We start from the raw sequence: 13,268 nt of genomic DNA, 5'->3' as shown, positions 1-13,268 counted from the left end.
AATAGAAAATTGGAGCCAAAGTAAGCACCACATTGCCAAATGAAGTTAGGAGAAGTGTTTGTAACTATTAACTTTGACGCTGTTGATTACTCCTTTATTGGTCATGGCTTCAATTTTGAGCAGAGAATATTATTTAGTGTTTGTTTTTTTTTTTCACCTACTTGAACTTGAGTGGTGAGATGGTCAATGGCTATGATGGGTTTGTTATACATATCCATCACTGAGGTCTATAGGTTTCAAAGGTTGGGCAACCAGCACGTTGTTTGATGTTTAGTAAATGAATTCATCTGACCTTATGCCACAGTGATCATTCCAACAAAATGGTGATGAATATATAGAAAATAAAAGGGAAGAAAATGATGGCATTTCTATTGAAGGACATGGGTTTTGTATGTTATTGAATGGGTCACTTTCTCAACAAACAAAAAGGAGAGAATTACAACTCAGACCACATTGAACTTGATCCAATGTTCATCTTTAGTTACCCTTTCACCTGACCTGCTTCAGATTTATGATCCACTCAACATGACCATTAATATAAACTGAATTCCAAGGTGCAAAATACAAACAAGCTGATTAGTTTAAACATGACGATACATAAATTACAAATGAGAAACATTTTAGACAATGACTTCACAGCCTAAAGAACATAAGTACAACACAAATAGAAGTCTGGACTTAATGGAAAACATTCAACTATGGTTCTAAGTTGATCTAGGAAGAGCTTGAACTACCACACATCTGTAATTGTGACAGTCAAGCAAGTAGAAAGCTTCATTCTAGGACTAACAGCTGCAGAAATGGATGAAAGAATATCTGGTTTTGCCTTGATATCAACCCACTCGTTCCCCACCCAATCCATGGAACTCCTTATATCCCTTCTTTGGAAAGTTGAGAACCTATCCTCACCTGACATTAAAGAGAAAAAGATTATTATTCTTCCCATTACCAGTGAAGAAAAGTAAATAGAAGTTGGACAGGAAAATGAATTCCATGGAAAACACACAATCATTGACCTAAAAAACATATTTACCATGTGCAATCATAGAGACCCTTAATAATTTTCTTCTCATTGGATTTTACATGAAAGTCCATTCAAAATTATGGTTTTTTCTCTTCTGCGTGGATGACCATATAACAAAACAGATTGATTGTAGCAGATATCAGACAGTCTCCATATTGGAAAAATGTAAACAGAAGTTGGGCCCATAGCTCAATTGGATGTTGATTTCTCTCTCAACATTGAGGTCAATGAACCCATGTAGAAAATAATAGCAAACAAGATGGGGAATAATGGTTTGATGTAAGGAAATTCTTTGAAATTTAATAACATAGAAAATTAAGAATAAAGTAAAATTTCAATTAGTGTGAGCAATCAAATGTGGGCTGGATACCATCACCAGATTAGATGCATTAAAAGCAAAGATCAAAGAGTTTTATTTAAGGATGAGAAAATTAAAGAAAGTAGTTGGATTATTTTCAAAAACAGCATATAGTAACCAATTCAGCATGAGCAAGGCCTTGGGCTGCCCTGTAATGTTGCAGCCAATTCAGCAACAATTGCATTCTCACTTGAAACGACAAAAACAGCATATAGTAACCTGAAGAAAGGACTTCAAAATATTAGGATTTCTCTGCAAGCATGACATAATCTATCACAGGGAAAAGGGAGGAAAGTTTAGTTAATTTTATCAGCAACTCTACATTGATGTTAAGGAACTAATTCTTCAATAAAAGAATAAAAATAAAAAGTTGAAAAATGAAACTTACTCTTCAATAGGATCTTCATAGGACTGCTCTCTGTTGGAAACAAACCCTTCCAGCCTGGCAACAATAGACAAAGTTTGTAAGGAGGAAGCAAACTCATTTGTTCTTTTTGATCCTGACATTGTAAGGGGTCTTCAGCTCAATTACAACCACCCAATTCACTTAATTAAAATAAAAATATAAAAAATCCATACCCAATCCTGTTGCAGCAAGAACAAGACAATCTCGGTTAGCTAACCAAGCCTCCAAAGCTTCCTTTTGGAAACTCTTCAACTTTAGGTGTCGTTTACAATTAGGATTAAGCTTATATAAAATCCTAAATCTAATAAATAATGAGAGAGTGTTTCTATTGGCACCCCAACTTTTACCTATTCTCAACATTACAAAGTGTTATAACACATTGAAACAACTTCAACAGTTATTTACAATTCGGATTAGGATCATGTTAATGTTAAATCTAACAAATACGAATCTAAAACAAAACAAAAAATTTGAGAGTGTATTTCTAAATTTGTGAAGGTTTTGGATAATAAGCTATTCACAATTTAGTAGATAGAGAAAAATGCAGCTTACATAAGGCAGATTAACATGAACATGAACAATCATAAAATAAAAAAAACGCATAGGAATTTCCATTCGAACCCATTTCTTCGAATTAAACACATAAGGATTGTAAAATTTTCAGTTAAACATATATAAAACTCAGAATAACCGAAGAAATTTAAAATAAAAAGTAATTAAGGGTTTCTGATTTCGTGGATACTTGGATATTTTGAATTTAGACAAACCCATACGTATAATATACCACAACTCAATATCAATGAAACAAAGCAGCTTTGAAAACAAAATTTGTCGATGATTCGTCATAATCGATACATAAAAAAAATAAGAAAAAAAAAATTAAGGGTTTACCTTAGGGTTTCTGTTGGAGAGAGAGAGAGAGAGGGAGAGAGATGAGGACGAAGCCGAGGTTCTGTCTTCGTTTCCAGCAGAGGGAGGGATGACGAGTTGGATTTCTGTCGAGCTGGGGTTCGGCCGAGCTCTTCGTTTCTTCGCAACGACTTAGAGAGAGAGAGAGAGAGATGAGGAAGACGGCGATGGGGGTTGTCGCAAATGTGAGTTTGAAGAGGACGAAGAAGACGAAGAGGAAGAAAGCTTTGGAAGAAGACGAAGAGGAAGAAAGCTTTGGAAAAAATCAGAACTATTTTTTAGAGAGAGATGAGGAAGACGGTGATGGGGGTTGTCGCATATGTGAGTTTGAAGAGAGCTTTGGAAGAAGACGAAGAGGAAGAGAGCTTTGGAAGAAGAGGAAGAGGAAGAAATCTGATCTGTTTTTGAGAGAGAGAAGAGGAAGAGGAAGAGAAAAGAAATCTGAACTGTTTTGTTATTTTTTACGGGGAGGCGTTTGCAAATAACGAATTCTCGTTATTTTACCATCGAATAATTGATCTGGACCGTAGATCTAACGGAAATCGAATAGCTGACATCGGGGGTCGCGATGGGGGTCGAAATGGGGGTCGTGGGAACGCGACCCTATATTATATATATATATTATTTTTTTTTTAATTTCGATTTCGTTCTACATTTTTTATTTTAGTTGTTGCAATAAATCAAAAAATACATCTAAATGTTCAAAATTAAAAGTGTATCATTTTTTTCGTCATTCACGTTTAAAAATCGTTGAAAAAGGGTCATTTAAGTATTTCAAAATATTATAACCTGCGATTGGGTTGAGGGACCATTAAGAAAAGAAAGTTTAACTAAATGGCTTATCAAGCAACCGTCCAAATCTCAGGGACTAATTAGAAAGAAATCCCTGCTAGGGTCCTTTATTAATTTTCTATAATAAAAAAATATCTAGTTTTGGTCCGGTAAAATGCTTGTTAGAAAGCCAACTGTGAGTCTCTGTCCGCCAATAAATTGTATAAAAGCCCAGTAATATTAACTTGTGTAATATTTAACATGAATTAGAGTTCTCCATTATACAATGCTGGTAGAAGGCCAAGGCTGCAAGGAAAGATTAAATACCATTTGTTTGTGAGTCAAAAGAATTTCCCACATATTCTCTGCAGACTTCTTCCACCCTTCAAACTTAGAATTATCAAATTTATATGCATCAACTTGAATCTTGTAAGCGGGTACATACTCGCTTGTCCATGTAATGAACTCGGGACCACCAATTCTTTCCAATTTTGAATATGTTGATGAAGTCCACCACCGGTGCTTCCTTTTCTCTTCTCTTGGAATATAATTTTCCCTGTTGAAATTTTCCAAAAACTTCTTAGCACTTTCAATTATCTCATCTTGAGATAATTTATATATGACAACAGAAAAGTCCTTCGATGCAACCCTTCTGGGCTTCTGAAACCAACAAAAAATATTGTTTGAACTTGTACCTAAGGAGTTGTCACAGAAATCCATTTCAGTGCTATCAAAACAAGACATGCAAATAGCTTCTGCAAGCACAGAAAGAAATCGTTCATCTGATGAGCTCAGAGTGGAGAATGCCGGGACCTGCTGATATGAAATGCATAAGAGAACTGAACCTATCAGTACCATAAGATCCCTGCAGGTTGGACATTATGATATTATGAAAATGAGTGGCAGACATTGAAAATTTAAAAAGAAGCATAATAGATAAGGAAGGGTACGTAACCTCTCTTGGATTTTCAAGATCTTCCTGTTTCGCTCAGCTCCAGGAGCAAATAATTCCAGTTCAAAACTCCAAATACACTGCAAGACTACTTGTCTAAATGTCAGGGCAAGTATATTTCTAGATGACATGCTGGACAGCATATCTTTGGGGAGAGTATTTCTTAGCTTCCTGGCCTTCTCTTTAACTTTTCTCGCTGGCATAAACTGTCAAAACAATTAAGTTTAGGTATTTTAGATAAAAGGTAATCATGTTGCCGAACCCAATATTTTGAATAAAGCAAAACTATGATGATGATTATAAGTAAGTATTAGACAGTTGAAGGGGGGGGGGGGGGGGGGGGACATTAAAAAATCTTGATTCCTTTTGAAAATTAGATGGACTAGCAAACGATGAAATGTCATCCACCATAGTTATTAGCAATTTTATGAAGCCCGAATGTGGGTGACCCAATACCATTGTGATGTGACAACCTAAGGTGCAGGAAAACTGTGTGGGTTTAATTAAGCCTTAAAACCAAACAGCAAACTAATAGCAGACAGCTGATATAATAAGAGATGGCTAGACTCAGGACATAAATATAACCCAAAAACATGGAGGCATATGATATATGTTTTTTACGGGCAATTCACTAACTGATGGGCTTCGATATCCCCACACACGCATGCACACACACCAAAGTTTGGGAGATTTTCAGGACTAAGATATCCAAAGTAGATGTTAACAACTATTGAAAAAATCTCCACTTTCCTGCAACAGTTTCAAACGCCCATGTTATGACCCCCAAGAAATATGTGCTTAACTTCCCGCCCCATTAACAATGTTCCTTTGGTGCATTAGTTGCAAGTCTTGGGTTCAAACTCACCAGGAGCAACCTGGGAAAGGGCAAGCTGAGAACCCAGAAAGAGCGGCACCAAAGTGAAAGTCGGGGAAAGGTCACATAGTGGGCACAAAGGATGTTATTGGAAGGCAGCCCGAGGAAAGGGCTACCAAGGAACTTGAGGAGGGTAACAAAGTGAAAGCCGAAAAACAGTGGAACAAAGGCTGCAGAGTGTGTTACCACAACATTAACACCTAAGTGCTTTTGGTGATTGGTTGGGTTCGTCTCAACTTCAAGAAATTATCCTTTGAAACACATTCAATTACTACATTTTCTTAAATGGGTAACCAAAAAATTATGAAATCTGTAAGCCACATCCTTCTCCATTGCGCAACTGCTTCCTTGGTTTGATCTCATTTTTTTTCAGTTTGTTTGGAGTTGTGGAGCAAATTCCAAGAATGCTTTAGAGCATTTTTTAGTGTTGGTCACAGGGAGAGGGGGAGGGGGAGTGGGAGGGGGAGGGGGGGGGGCGCTTCCAACCCTTCAAAAGAAAGTTATGGTCCATGGGGGGGGGGGGGGGGGGGGGGGGGGGGGCGCTTCCAAACCTTCAAAAGAAAGTTATGGTCCATCCTATCCTTTGCCATTTGTTGGGGCTTGTGGCGTGAAAGAAATGCTAGGGTGTTCAAGAATAAGGAGCAAGAAGTCCATGAGGTTATCATCAACGTTCTAGGTCTTTTGTTTCATTGGAGCTCGTTGTTCATTGAAGCAAGAGGGATATTTTTTGAAGACCACTTGGGGAGCTGGGATTGCAGTTGTAATTGTACGGGTAGTTTTCGTTCTTTGTTCTCTGTTGGTTTGCTTTGGGGTTTTAGGTCAGCTCCCCAGTAAATAAAAGCTTTTTTTATTCACCAATCTTTTTTAATGAAATTGTTCGTCTCAACCAACATCGAAATTTAAGCAAATTACCATTTGAAACGCAAACACATTCAAATAAACATTTTTTCTTCAATGTGTAACAAAAAAATTATGAAAAGGTTCGTCTCACCCAACATCAAAATTTAAGCAAATTACCATTTGAAACATAAACACAAATCAAATAACTATTTTTTTTTTCAATGGATCACCAGAAAATTATGAAATGGTATGCCTCAAGCAACATGGAAATTTAAGCAAATTACCATTTGAAACACAAACACATTAAAAAATAATAATAATAATAATTTTCTTCAATGGGTACCCGAAAAGATGTAAAATTTAACTCACCAATCTAGTTGAGACTGTGCTGTGCTCGACCAATGGGCCCGGGAAAACCGTCTCCACCACCATAGTAGAAATGCCGGACACAATATGTTCGTCCGCAGCTTCACCTCCATCAGCAGCAGCAGCAGCAGCAGCTTGCTCGAAAGAAACATCTCCAATCAAATTCAGTCGAGCCATGTCGTTCTCGTAAATTCGAATGCCAGGAAGGCTCTTCTTCTCTTTGTCTCCATCAGATTCAGTGATAGATTGGAGGATTTCTTGCTCTGTCAAAGGAAGTGCTTTTGGGACAGAACAAGATGAGATGGAAATCGATTTTTTGGGGATTCTGATGGGGGGTTTTCTGAATAAAATTATGGGGTTTCTTGGAAAAAAAAAAGAGATTGGGAGAAAGGGAGAGGCAGTGATCGGGTTGGAGGAGATTGCAGGAGAGGCATGGACGAGTGAAGATGGTGAAGATATTTTGAACTAAAACCCTAATTTCGATTGGGATTTTAGGGTTTCTTCGAAGGTTTTTAGAGGGATTTGCAGCTTCACACTTTCGCAGAAAAAGCTTGCAACAAAGAGCATCTCCTTGGGCTATGGAGATGTTAAGAGGTGTCGCCTTTAACACACGTAGGGGGCGATTGATTGCGCTTCAAAACGCAATTTTACCGGCGTTTGCGTCAAAACGCGGCGTTTTGAAGCTGAATCAAACGGGCCGCAATCATTTGCGTTTTGTGTTTCCGAGTTTGCGTTACCAAATTGCGTTTATAAACGCAAATGTGAAAAGCAGAATTTTAGAGCTTCTTCTATTTGCGTTTGAGGGAGACGCGAATTACCGAAAAACGTCTCATGTGAAAAGACGTTATTGCCCTCCGTTTTTTTTTAACTCATTTCTCTTCGTCTCTTCTTCGATAGAACCCTCACACAGCAACATCGTTCTCGACCGAACCCTTGGACACCGACGTCGTCGTCTTCTCCTCTTCTCCTAAAATCTCTCTCTCTCTCTCTCTGCCATAGAAACCCTCGATTTGGTATGGGTGCTTCTCAATCATTTCACCCATCGATTTCTACAGTCGACGTATCTCATTGAAAACGACAACTAGCCGACTGATTCATGGTGCCAATAGATTTCTCGAGCTTCAATTCATTGTGCCAATAGATTTCTCCGTTTCAATTGCGCTTCAATAATAGATATTCGAAATTGGGATTTTTCTTCTACGAAGATGGGTCACTCGAACTTCTGGAATTCTCATCCGAAAACTTACAGTCTTGGATCTCGTGCCTGGTGTGACGATTTTGTTTCAGTTTCCGTCTCGGTTTGTTTAATTTATTTCACTTTTTTGTTTTTCTTGAATCCATGGATTATCGTCTCGTCTGGTTCTATTCTTGTTAAACCCTAGCACAAAATAGAATTTTTGTTCGATGATCCAACGCTCTGTTATTCTAACACTGAATTTGGATTTATTTTTATTTTTATTTTTTTTGTACTTCGCAAATTCTTATTTATAAATCAGTGCAACTCCCCGGAGAGACGATTTTGTTTCAGTTTTATTCTACATCTGTATTTATTTAATATCTTTCACTTTTTTTAGTTCTCGAATCGATGAATTATCATCTTTTCTGGTTCTGTTCTTGTTATAAATCGATTCGAAAAATAAGGGAATTATAGATTATAATTTTTTTTTTTAAAATAAATTGTCTCGAATGTTTTCAGATATTCAATAATTTATATATATATATTTTTTATAAATTGAATATAATGTTATTGGGTATTCGATAATCAAATTTATAAGGAGAGTTATCGATCTCCAACTCAACTCACCAAGATCTGAAACCCCAAATGAACAATAGATTCATATATTATCAGGTTTTAGTCCCCTCAATTTCAAGAGATAAATAGATTCATATATTTTTTAGGGTTTTATAATGGATAAAAAAAAATCATTTTTGATGCCCCAAAGAAAATGCTCCTCAAATATCCAAAGAAATAATGCATGTATTATTTTTTGTAGTTGGCCATTATGCGGGATGGTTCTATCTTCTCATTTAATTTACTTATGGTGTTACCTTGTACAGCATGCTAGGAATGAGAACTGTGAAACTATGAACTTTTATTATATTTTTCTTTTGATGGGTATAAGAAATTTTTTTATAAGACTTCCATTTATATTTGTTCCGCTAAAATATTGGAGCTGATAACGTTGTCTTATAGGGAAAGTAAGTATGGCAACTATTGTATAGAGGACGATGATTTACATGTTGTAGTTTTGTATCTTTTTTTTGGGGTGAAACGTGTGATAAGTGCAATTCTTGGGGATAGTAAAGGTGAATTCAGTTTATATGTCCTATGTTGAATTTAAAGAATTTATAGCCGAACCTCACGGGCTACTTTGTTTCATACCTTAGTGAAATTTACTCTTTAGGATAGATATTTTTATTAGTTTAACTTGATTATAGATTCAGATATAAAAATAATGGCCTTGTTAAAAACATCTAAAGGTATTTGAAAACCAAGGGTGCATCTCAAATATTCACTTAAATGAAGAGGTGTATGTTTGTCTAAATTACTTTCTTTTTTAAAGTAATTCCTTTAGGATTTTTTTATATTAAATAACAAAAACTCCCCTAGTTGTAATTATTAGAGTCTCTGTGAATATTACTTTGATATCTAACCGTGGGTTCTATTCAAGGGGGGTTGAAAGGTAATTCATTGTCTCCTAACATGTGCCAATTGATTGGTCTTTGGTACTCGTAAGTGCTTATGTACAATGTGAATTTTGGATTGCATACTATGCAGGTATTTTGTTTGTCAGGAAAATTTCATATGTCCATTTTTAAGAGGAGATGCTGCCAAAATTTCTATATAATTATAAATTTTTCTATAATTTTTTTTATAATTATAAATATTTTAAAATTAAAATAATTATATTTTTTAATTTTTATATAATTTTATTATATTTATATATATTTAGTGTAATTATATATTTATAGAGGTATTTTGATAATTTTTAATGCATTCTGGGTGCATTATCAACCTTAAGGGTATTCTGGTCATTTTACCTTAATACAGCAGATTCTTGAAGCTGTATCAAACAGTAATCACCAGATTCTGACAGTAGATTCTGATAGCACAGCACTTTTACAAAAGCTCTATCAAACAAGTTTTTCAGTGTTTTAGATTCTGACAGCAGAAGCTGACAACAGATTCAGGCAACTGAATCAATCGGGCCTGTAGTAATTGGTAATTATAAACAAACAAAACTTGTTCTCCTCTCATGATTTCAATACTCGGTTCGTCGTCTCTTCTCGTTCACAGAAAAAGACCGAGTTGTTTCGAATGAGTCAACGAGACAATTCATTTGACTCGATTTATATTGATTGATTTATATATATATATATATATATATATATATATATATATAATTTTTTAATAAAATAAGATATAGAAGAAAAATATTTAGTCATAAAATAATGTTTTATTTATATAATAAAATTTAAATTCGAAAAAAAAATGTATTTTAATCAAAATTTCAATTTACTCCGACGAGATTTTCAAAATATCGTTTGAGACATCTCTTTTATCTCGTGAGATGATGTGAATGTTGAAACACCTTGCATATTTGTATCATTGTTGAACGTGATCGAGATGACTTAAGCAAGTCATCTCGATCTCAAAAGAAATTTAAAAATCATGTCTCATCTCTAATGTACATGTTAAATTTTAAGTTTAACATTTTTTTATTATTAAAAAATCAGTTGAATTGAATATTTATTAGGTTTAACAAAAGGCTGGTCACAATTAACATAATTCTAACTTCTTACATGTTGAACACACATTTTAACAAGTTCATTGGAGATATTTGATTAATTAAACTTAGTGGGTCTGATGCTAACAAACCCACTTATATGTACATTACGGAAGCTATAAGAGCTCTCACAGTAGTGTCTACTCCTATGGTTATAAAAACTCATTTTGACTTCTCATCCATGAACAAGACCAAGTCATCTCGTTCAAAAATGACACAATGGATTGACCTTTGAGAAACACATCAGGTTTGAGACAATTTATCAACTTGTCTCATTCGTGACCGGTACTAAGACAAATAGGACAAGTCATCTTGGTCTCAGACGAGATTTAAACTCATGGTACTAGCTCCATTAACTCCATGGCTTCCATCCTAGTAGGAAAAAATAAACAAGTCAAACTATTAGAGGCTTCAGGTAACGGAATTAAATTGGATTATACTTGATCCAGAGCTATCAATGGTTCATATATATATATATATTACTTGGTTTTTGATTCACTCAATTAAATTGGGTTCGTGGTTCACCACTCTAGAATGAACTTGGTTTAGAGGTTTAGGTAGATATAATCGTTTCTTGGTTTGTTTTGATTTTGTATATCGTTTGTTTTGGTTTTTTATAAATGTTCGTTTGCTTGATTTACTTGTGCGTATATATATAATTCAAGTGTACAAGTTATACATACAATTAGGATGTCAAAAATTTCAACTTAAATATAAATAAAATAATAAAATTACAGAAGTAAAATTTTGGATGTCGTCGATTCCTCAAGATTTACCTTCAATATGATCTTCATTGTTCTTAATGCACATAAACGATAAAAAATCATATAGAAAATTATAATATAAAAAAAAGGGAAAAATGGAGAGAAGACAAAAACACAAGGTCTACAAAATCTAGCCTTCTCTATTTTTTTTTCCTTTCTTGTTTTTACCTAGAAGTTTTCTTTATACAAATACAAAAGTCAAACCTTAAAAAGGAAAGACAAATCATATAGGATTCTTTACTAAATATATCATTATCTAAAAATAGATACTCCCCAATCAATTAGGAAACTTTCTATTTCTGGATAAGATTACAAATAAAATCAAATTCAAAAATAGATTAATCAAAATCTCAAGATACGCATTAAATTTGACATGTGATCAATATTCGCCTTATTTACGTTGTGTCTAATCCCGATTTTACCCTCTACAAAAAAATTTAAATTTAAAATATGAACAATGAAAAACATATAATAAAATTGTTTGTCTAACTTAATGTTTTGGTTCGCCAAACCCAACCAAAATTCGGTGGGTTCGTGATTCTCTCTCTTAGATTTAAGATTTTATGTGAGCCCATCCTACTTATAAACTCTATGTTGAGGTAATAACGTGAACCAAACTTTTGTAATGTTTGAATGGTGTGTTTTATTCTTTGATAGGGGGTGTGATAAAACAATTTAAGAAATTGGGGTTACTATAAGTAAAAATTGGGTGCCAATAACATCTCTCTTTTATAATTATAAATATTAATTATGGGGGGTGGGGGGGATTTTAAATGTATAGGAGTGGTGAGGACGATATGTGAAGAGTGGAAGTTGTAACATCTCTTGTCAAAGCAGAGAAAAACACCCATCCATGTCCAAATCACAACAACTCCTTCATTGACCTTCTATTAGTGCATTTGGGTGTGAATCGATTCGGTATGATTCAAAATAAAATGTATAGGAGTGGTGAGGACTATATGTGGAGATGTGAAAGTTGTAGCCTCTCTTGCCAAAGCAGAGACAAACACTCATCCATGTCCAAATTTCTACAAACTCCCATTGGACCTTCTATTAGTGCATTTGGGTGTGAATCGAATCGGTATGTTCAAAATAAAATGTATAGGAGTGGTGAGGACTATATGTGGATCTCTTGCCAAAGCAGAGACAAACACCCATCCATGTCCAAATCACAACAACTCCCCATTAATGCATTTGGGTGTGAATCGATTCGGTATGGTTCAAAATAAAATTCCGTTTAATGCATTGTAGAGCCAACAAATCCTACTCTTTAAATCGTATATTGTTGTAGGTTTCATAGTTAATATTATTTATTGAATTTTGTTCGGAAAAATTTGAACTCAAGACTTTATTTTCTCTTAGAGTGTGGTTGGTGTGTAAGGTTTTTCCATTTTTAGTAAAACCTTAGTTAATAGAACATTTTCCTTGTTTGTGATAATTGAAAAGTCAAAAAAAATTTCTCTTTAAGTGTTAGAGATAGCTCTATAAATATTTAATCCCACATTGGATAAATATAAGACTTTTGCTCAACTTTTAAATTTTCCTACACTACTAGTTGCTTGAGTGTGAGAGAGAAAAAGAGATTGGGCCTTGCACACACATGCAGGCCCAATGCGCAATAGGACCACAATCATTGTGTTTGAGGTCAACCTGTCTAGTGTTTAGCAATCCAACTAGTCAAGTTTTTTTTTTTTTTTTTCGTTCATAAAATGTCTAGTGTTTAGCAATCTAGTCAAGTTTTTTTTTTTTTTTTTCGTTCATAAAATTTTGTCCTCTACATTTATGTGGTATCCAGTCATATTTTTTACAAGAGGGATCCTGGTGGGGTTGTTTCAAATTGAGGATTGGAGCAATTGCATCTTGGAGGAAAAAAACTTAATTTGCTTGGCAACCTGAAGATCAATCCCAAATTTTTGTTGAAAGGATTATACTTGGGATCTTGTGGCATCAATGGAAACTTTCTCAATTGGTTGTCCAACCAAAAAGATCTTTCTTCATTAGATCTAAGTGACAATGAATTCAAAGTGACAATCCCTCAATGGCTTCTTGATTTCAATCTCTCAAATATTTATCTCAAGGTCTTGAAAAAATAACTACTCCTCCCCCTTTGGTCTTTATGTAGAATTTAAGGGTATTTCAAGGAAGTCACATTCAAGTTGTTAAGAAATAATTAATTTTTCAGGTCAATGATTTAGTTTTTAGTGCTCTAGAATTCA

The 13,268-nt window shown here is 34.6% G+C and overlaps 2 protein-coding genes across 13 annotated transcripts in view; both read right to left on the bottom strand.

The window, feature by feature from the left end:
* LOC147390460 (uncharacterized) overlaps positions 1 to 7,110 on the bottom strand; it is a 37,667-nt gene extending 30,557 nt beyond the window's left edge. The window contains exons 1-3 of one of the 4 annotated variants that reach the window (XM_086459724.1): positions 6,504 to 7,110; positions 4,424 to 4,626; positions 3,640 to 4,333 (exon numbers count right to left, since the gene is read on the bottom strand). In XM_086459724.1, the coding sequence (XP_086315850.1) occupies positions 3,748 to 4,333; positions 4,424 to 4,626; positions 6,504 to 6,677 (963 nt within the window). In that variant the 5' untranslated portion in view covers positions 6,678 to 7,110 and the 3' untranslated portion in view covers positions 3,640 to 3,747. Of the gene's footprint in view, positions 1 to 3,639; positions 4,334 to 4,423; positions 4,627 to 6,503 lie in introns of those variants that run through there. The other 3 variants (XM_086459725.1, XM_086459726.1, XR_015183154.1) reach the window with 3 other exon arrangements.
* On the bottom strand, positions 130 to 3,251 carry LOC147390461 (uncharacterized). 9 transcript variants are annotated; one of them, XR_015182939.1, is made up of 4 exons: positions 2,680 to 3,248; positions 1,771 to 1,824; positions 1,501 to 1,601; positions 130 to 909 (listed from the first exon to the last, which is right to left on the bottom strand). XR_015182939.1 is itself a non-coding variant. In XM_086458890.1 (4 exons), the coding sequence occupies exons 2-4, from the start codon at positions 1,887 to 1,889 to the stop codon at positions 731 to 733; spliced, it is 327 nt and encodes a 108-aa protein (XP_086315016.1). In that variant the 5' UTR covers positions 1,890 to 1,967; positions 2,680 to 3,251; the 3' UTR covers positions 130 to 730. The 9 variants fall into 9 exon arrangements, 1 of the variants encoding a protein (XP_086315016.1); XM_086458890.1 differs by having other exon boundaries at positions 1,573 to 1,601; positions 1,771 to 1,967; positions 2,680 to 3,251; XR_015182937.1 differs by lacking the exon at positions 1,501 to 1,601 and adding an exon at positions 1,602 to 1,652 and having other exon boundaries at positions 132 to 909; positions 1,771 to 1,882; positions 2,680 to 3,250.
* Positions 7,111 to 13,268: the final 6,158 nt, after the last annotated feature.

Source organism: Akebia trifoliata, chromosome 11 (genome assembly GCF_017979445.1).
Source record: "Akebia trifoliata isolate Shusen 1 chromosome 11, ASM1797944v1, whole genome shotgun sequence".
Lineage (NCBI taxonomy): Eukaryota > Viridiplantae > Streptophyta > Magnoliopsida > Ranunculales > Lardizabalaceae > Akebia > Akebia trifoliata.
The sequence above is the reverse complement of the archived record's forward strand: the minus strand, read 5'-3'. Positions and strand labels throughout refer to the sequence as shown.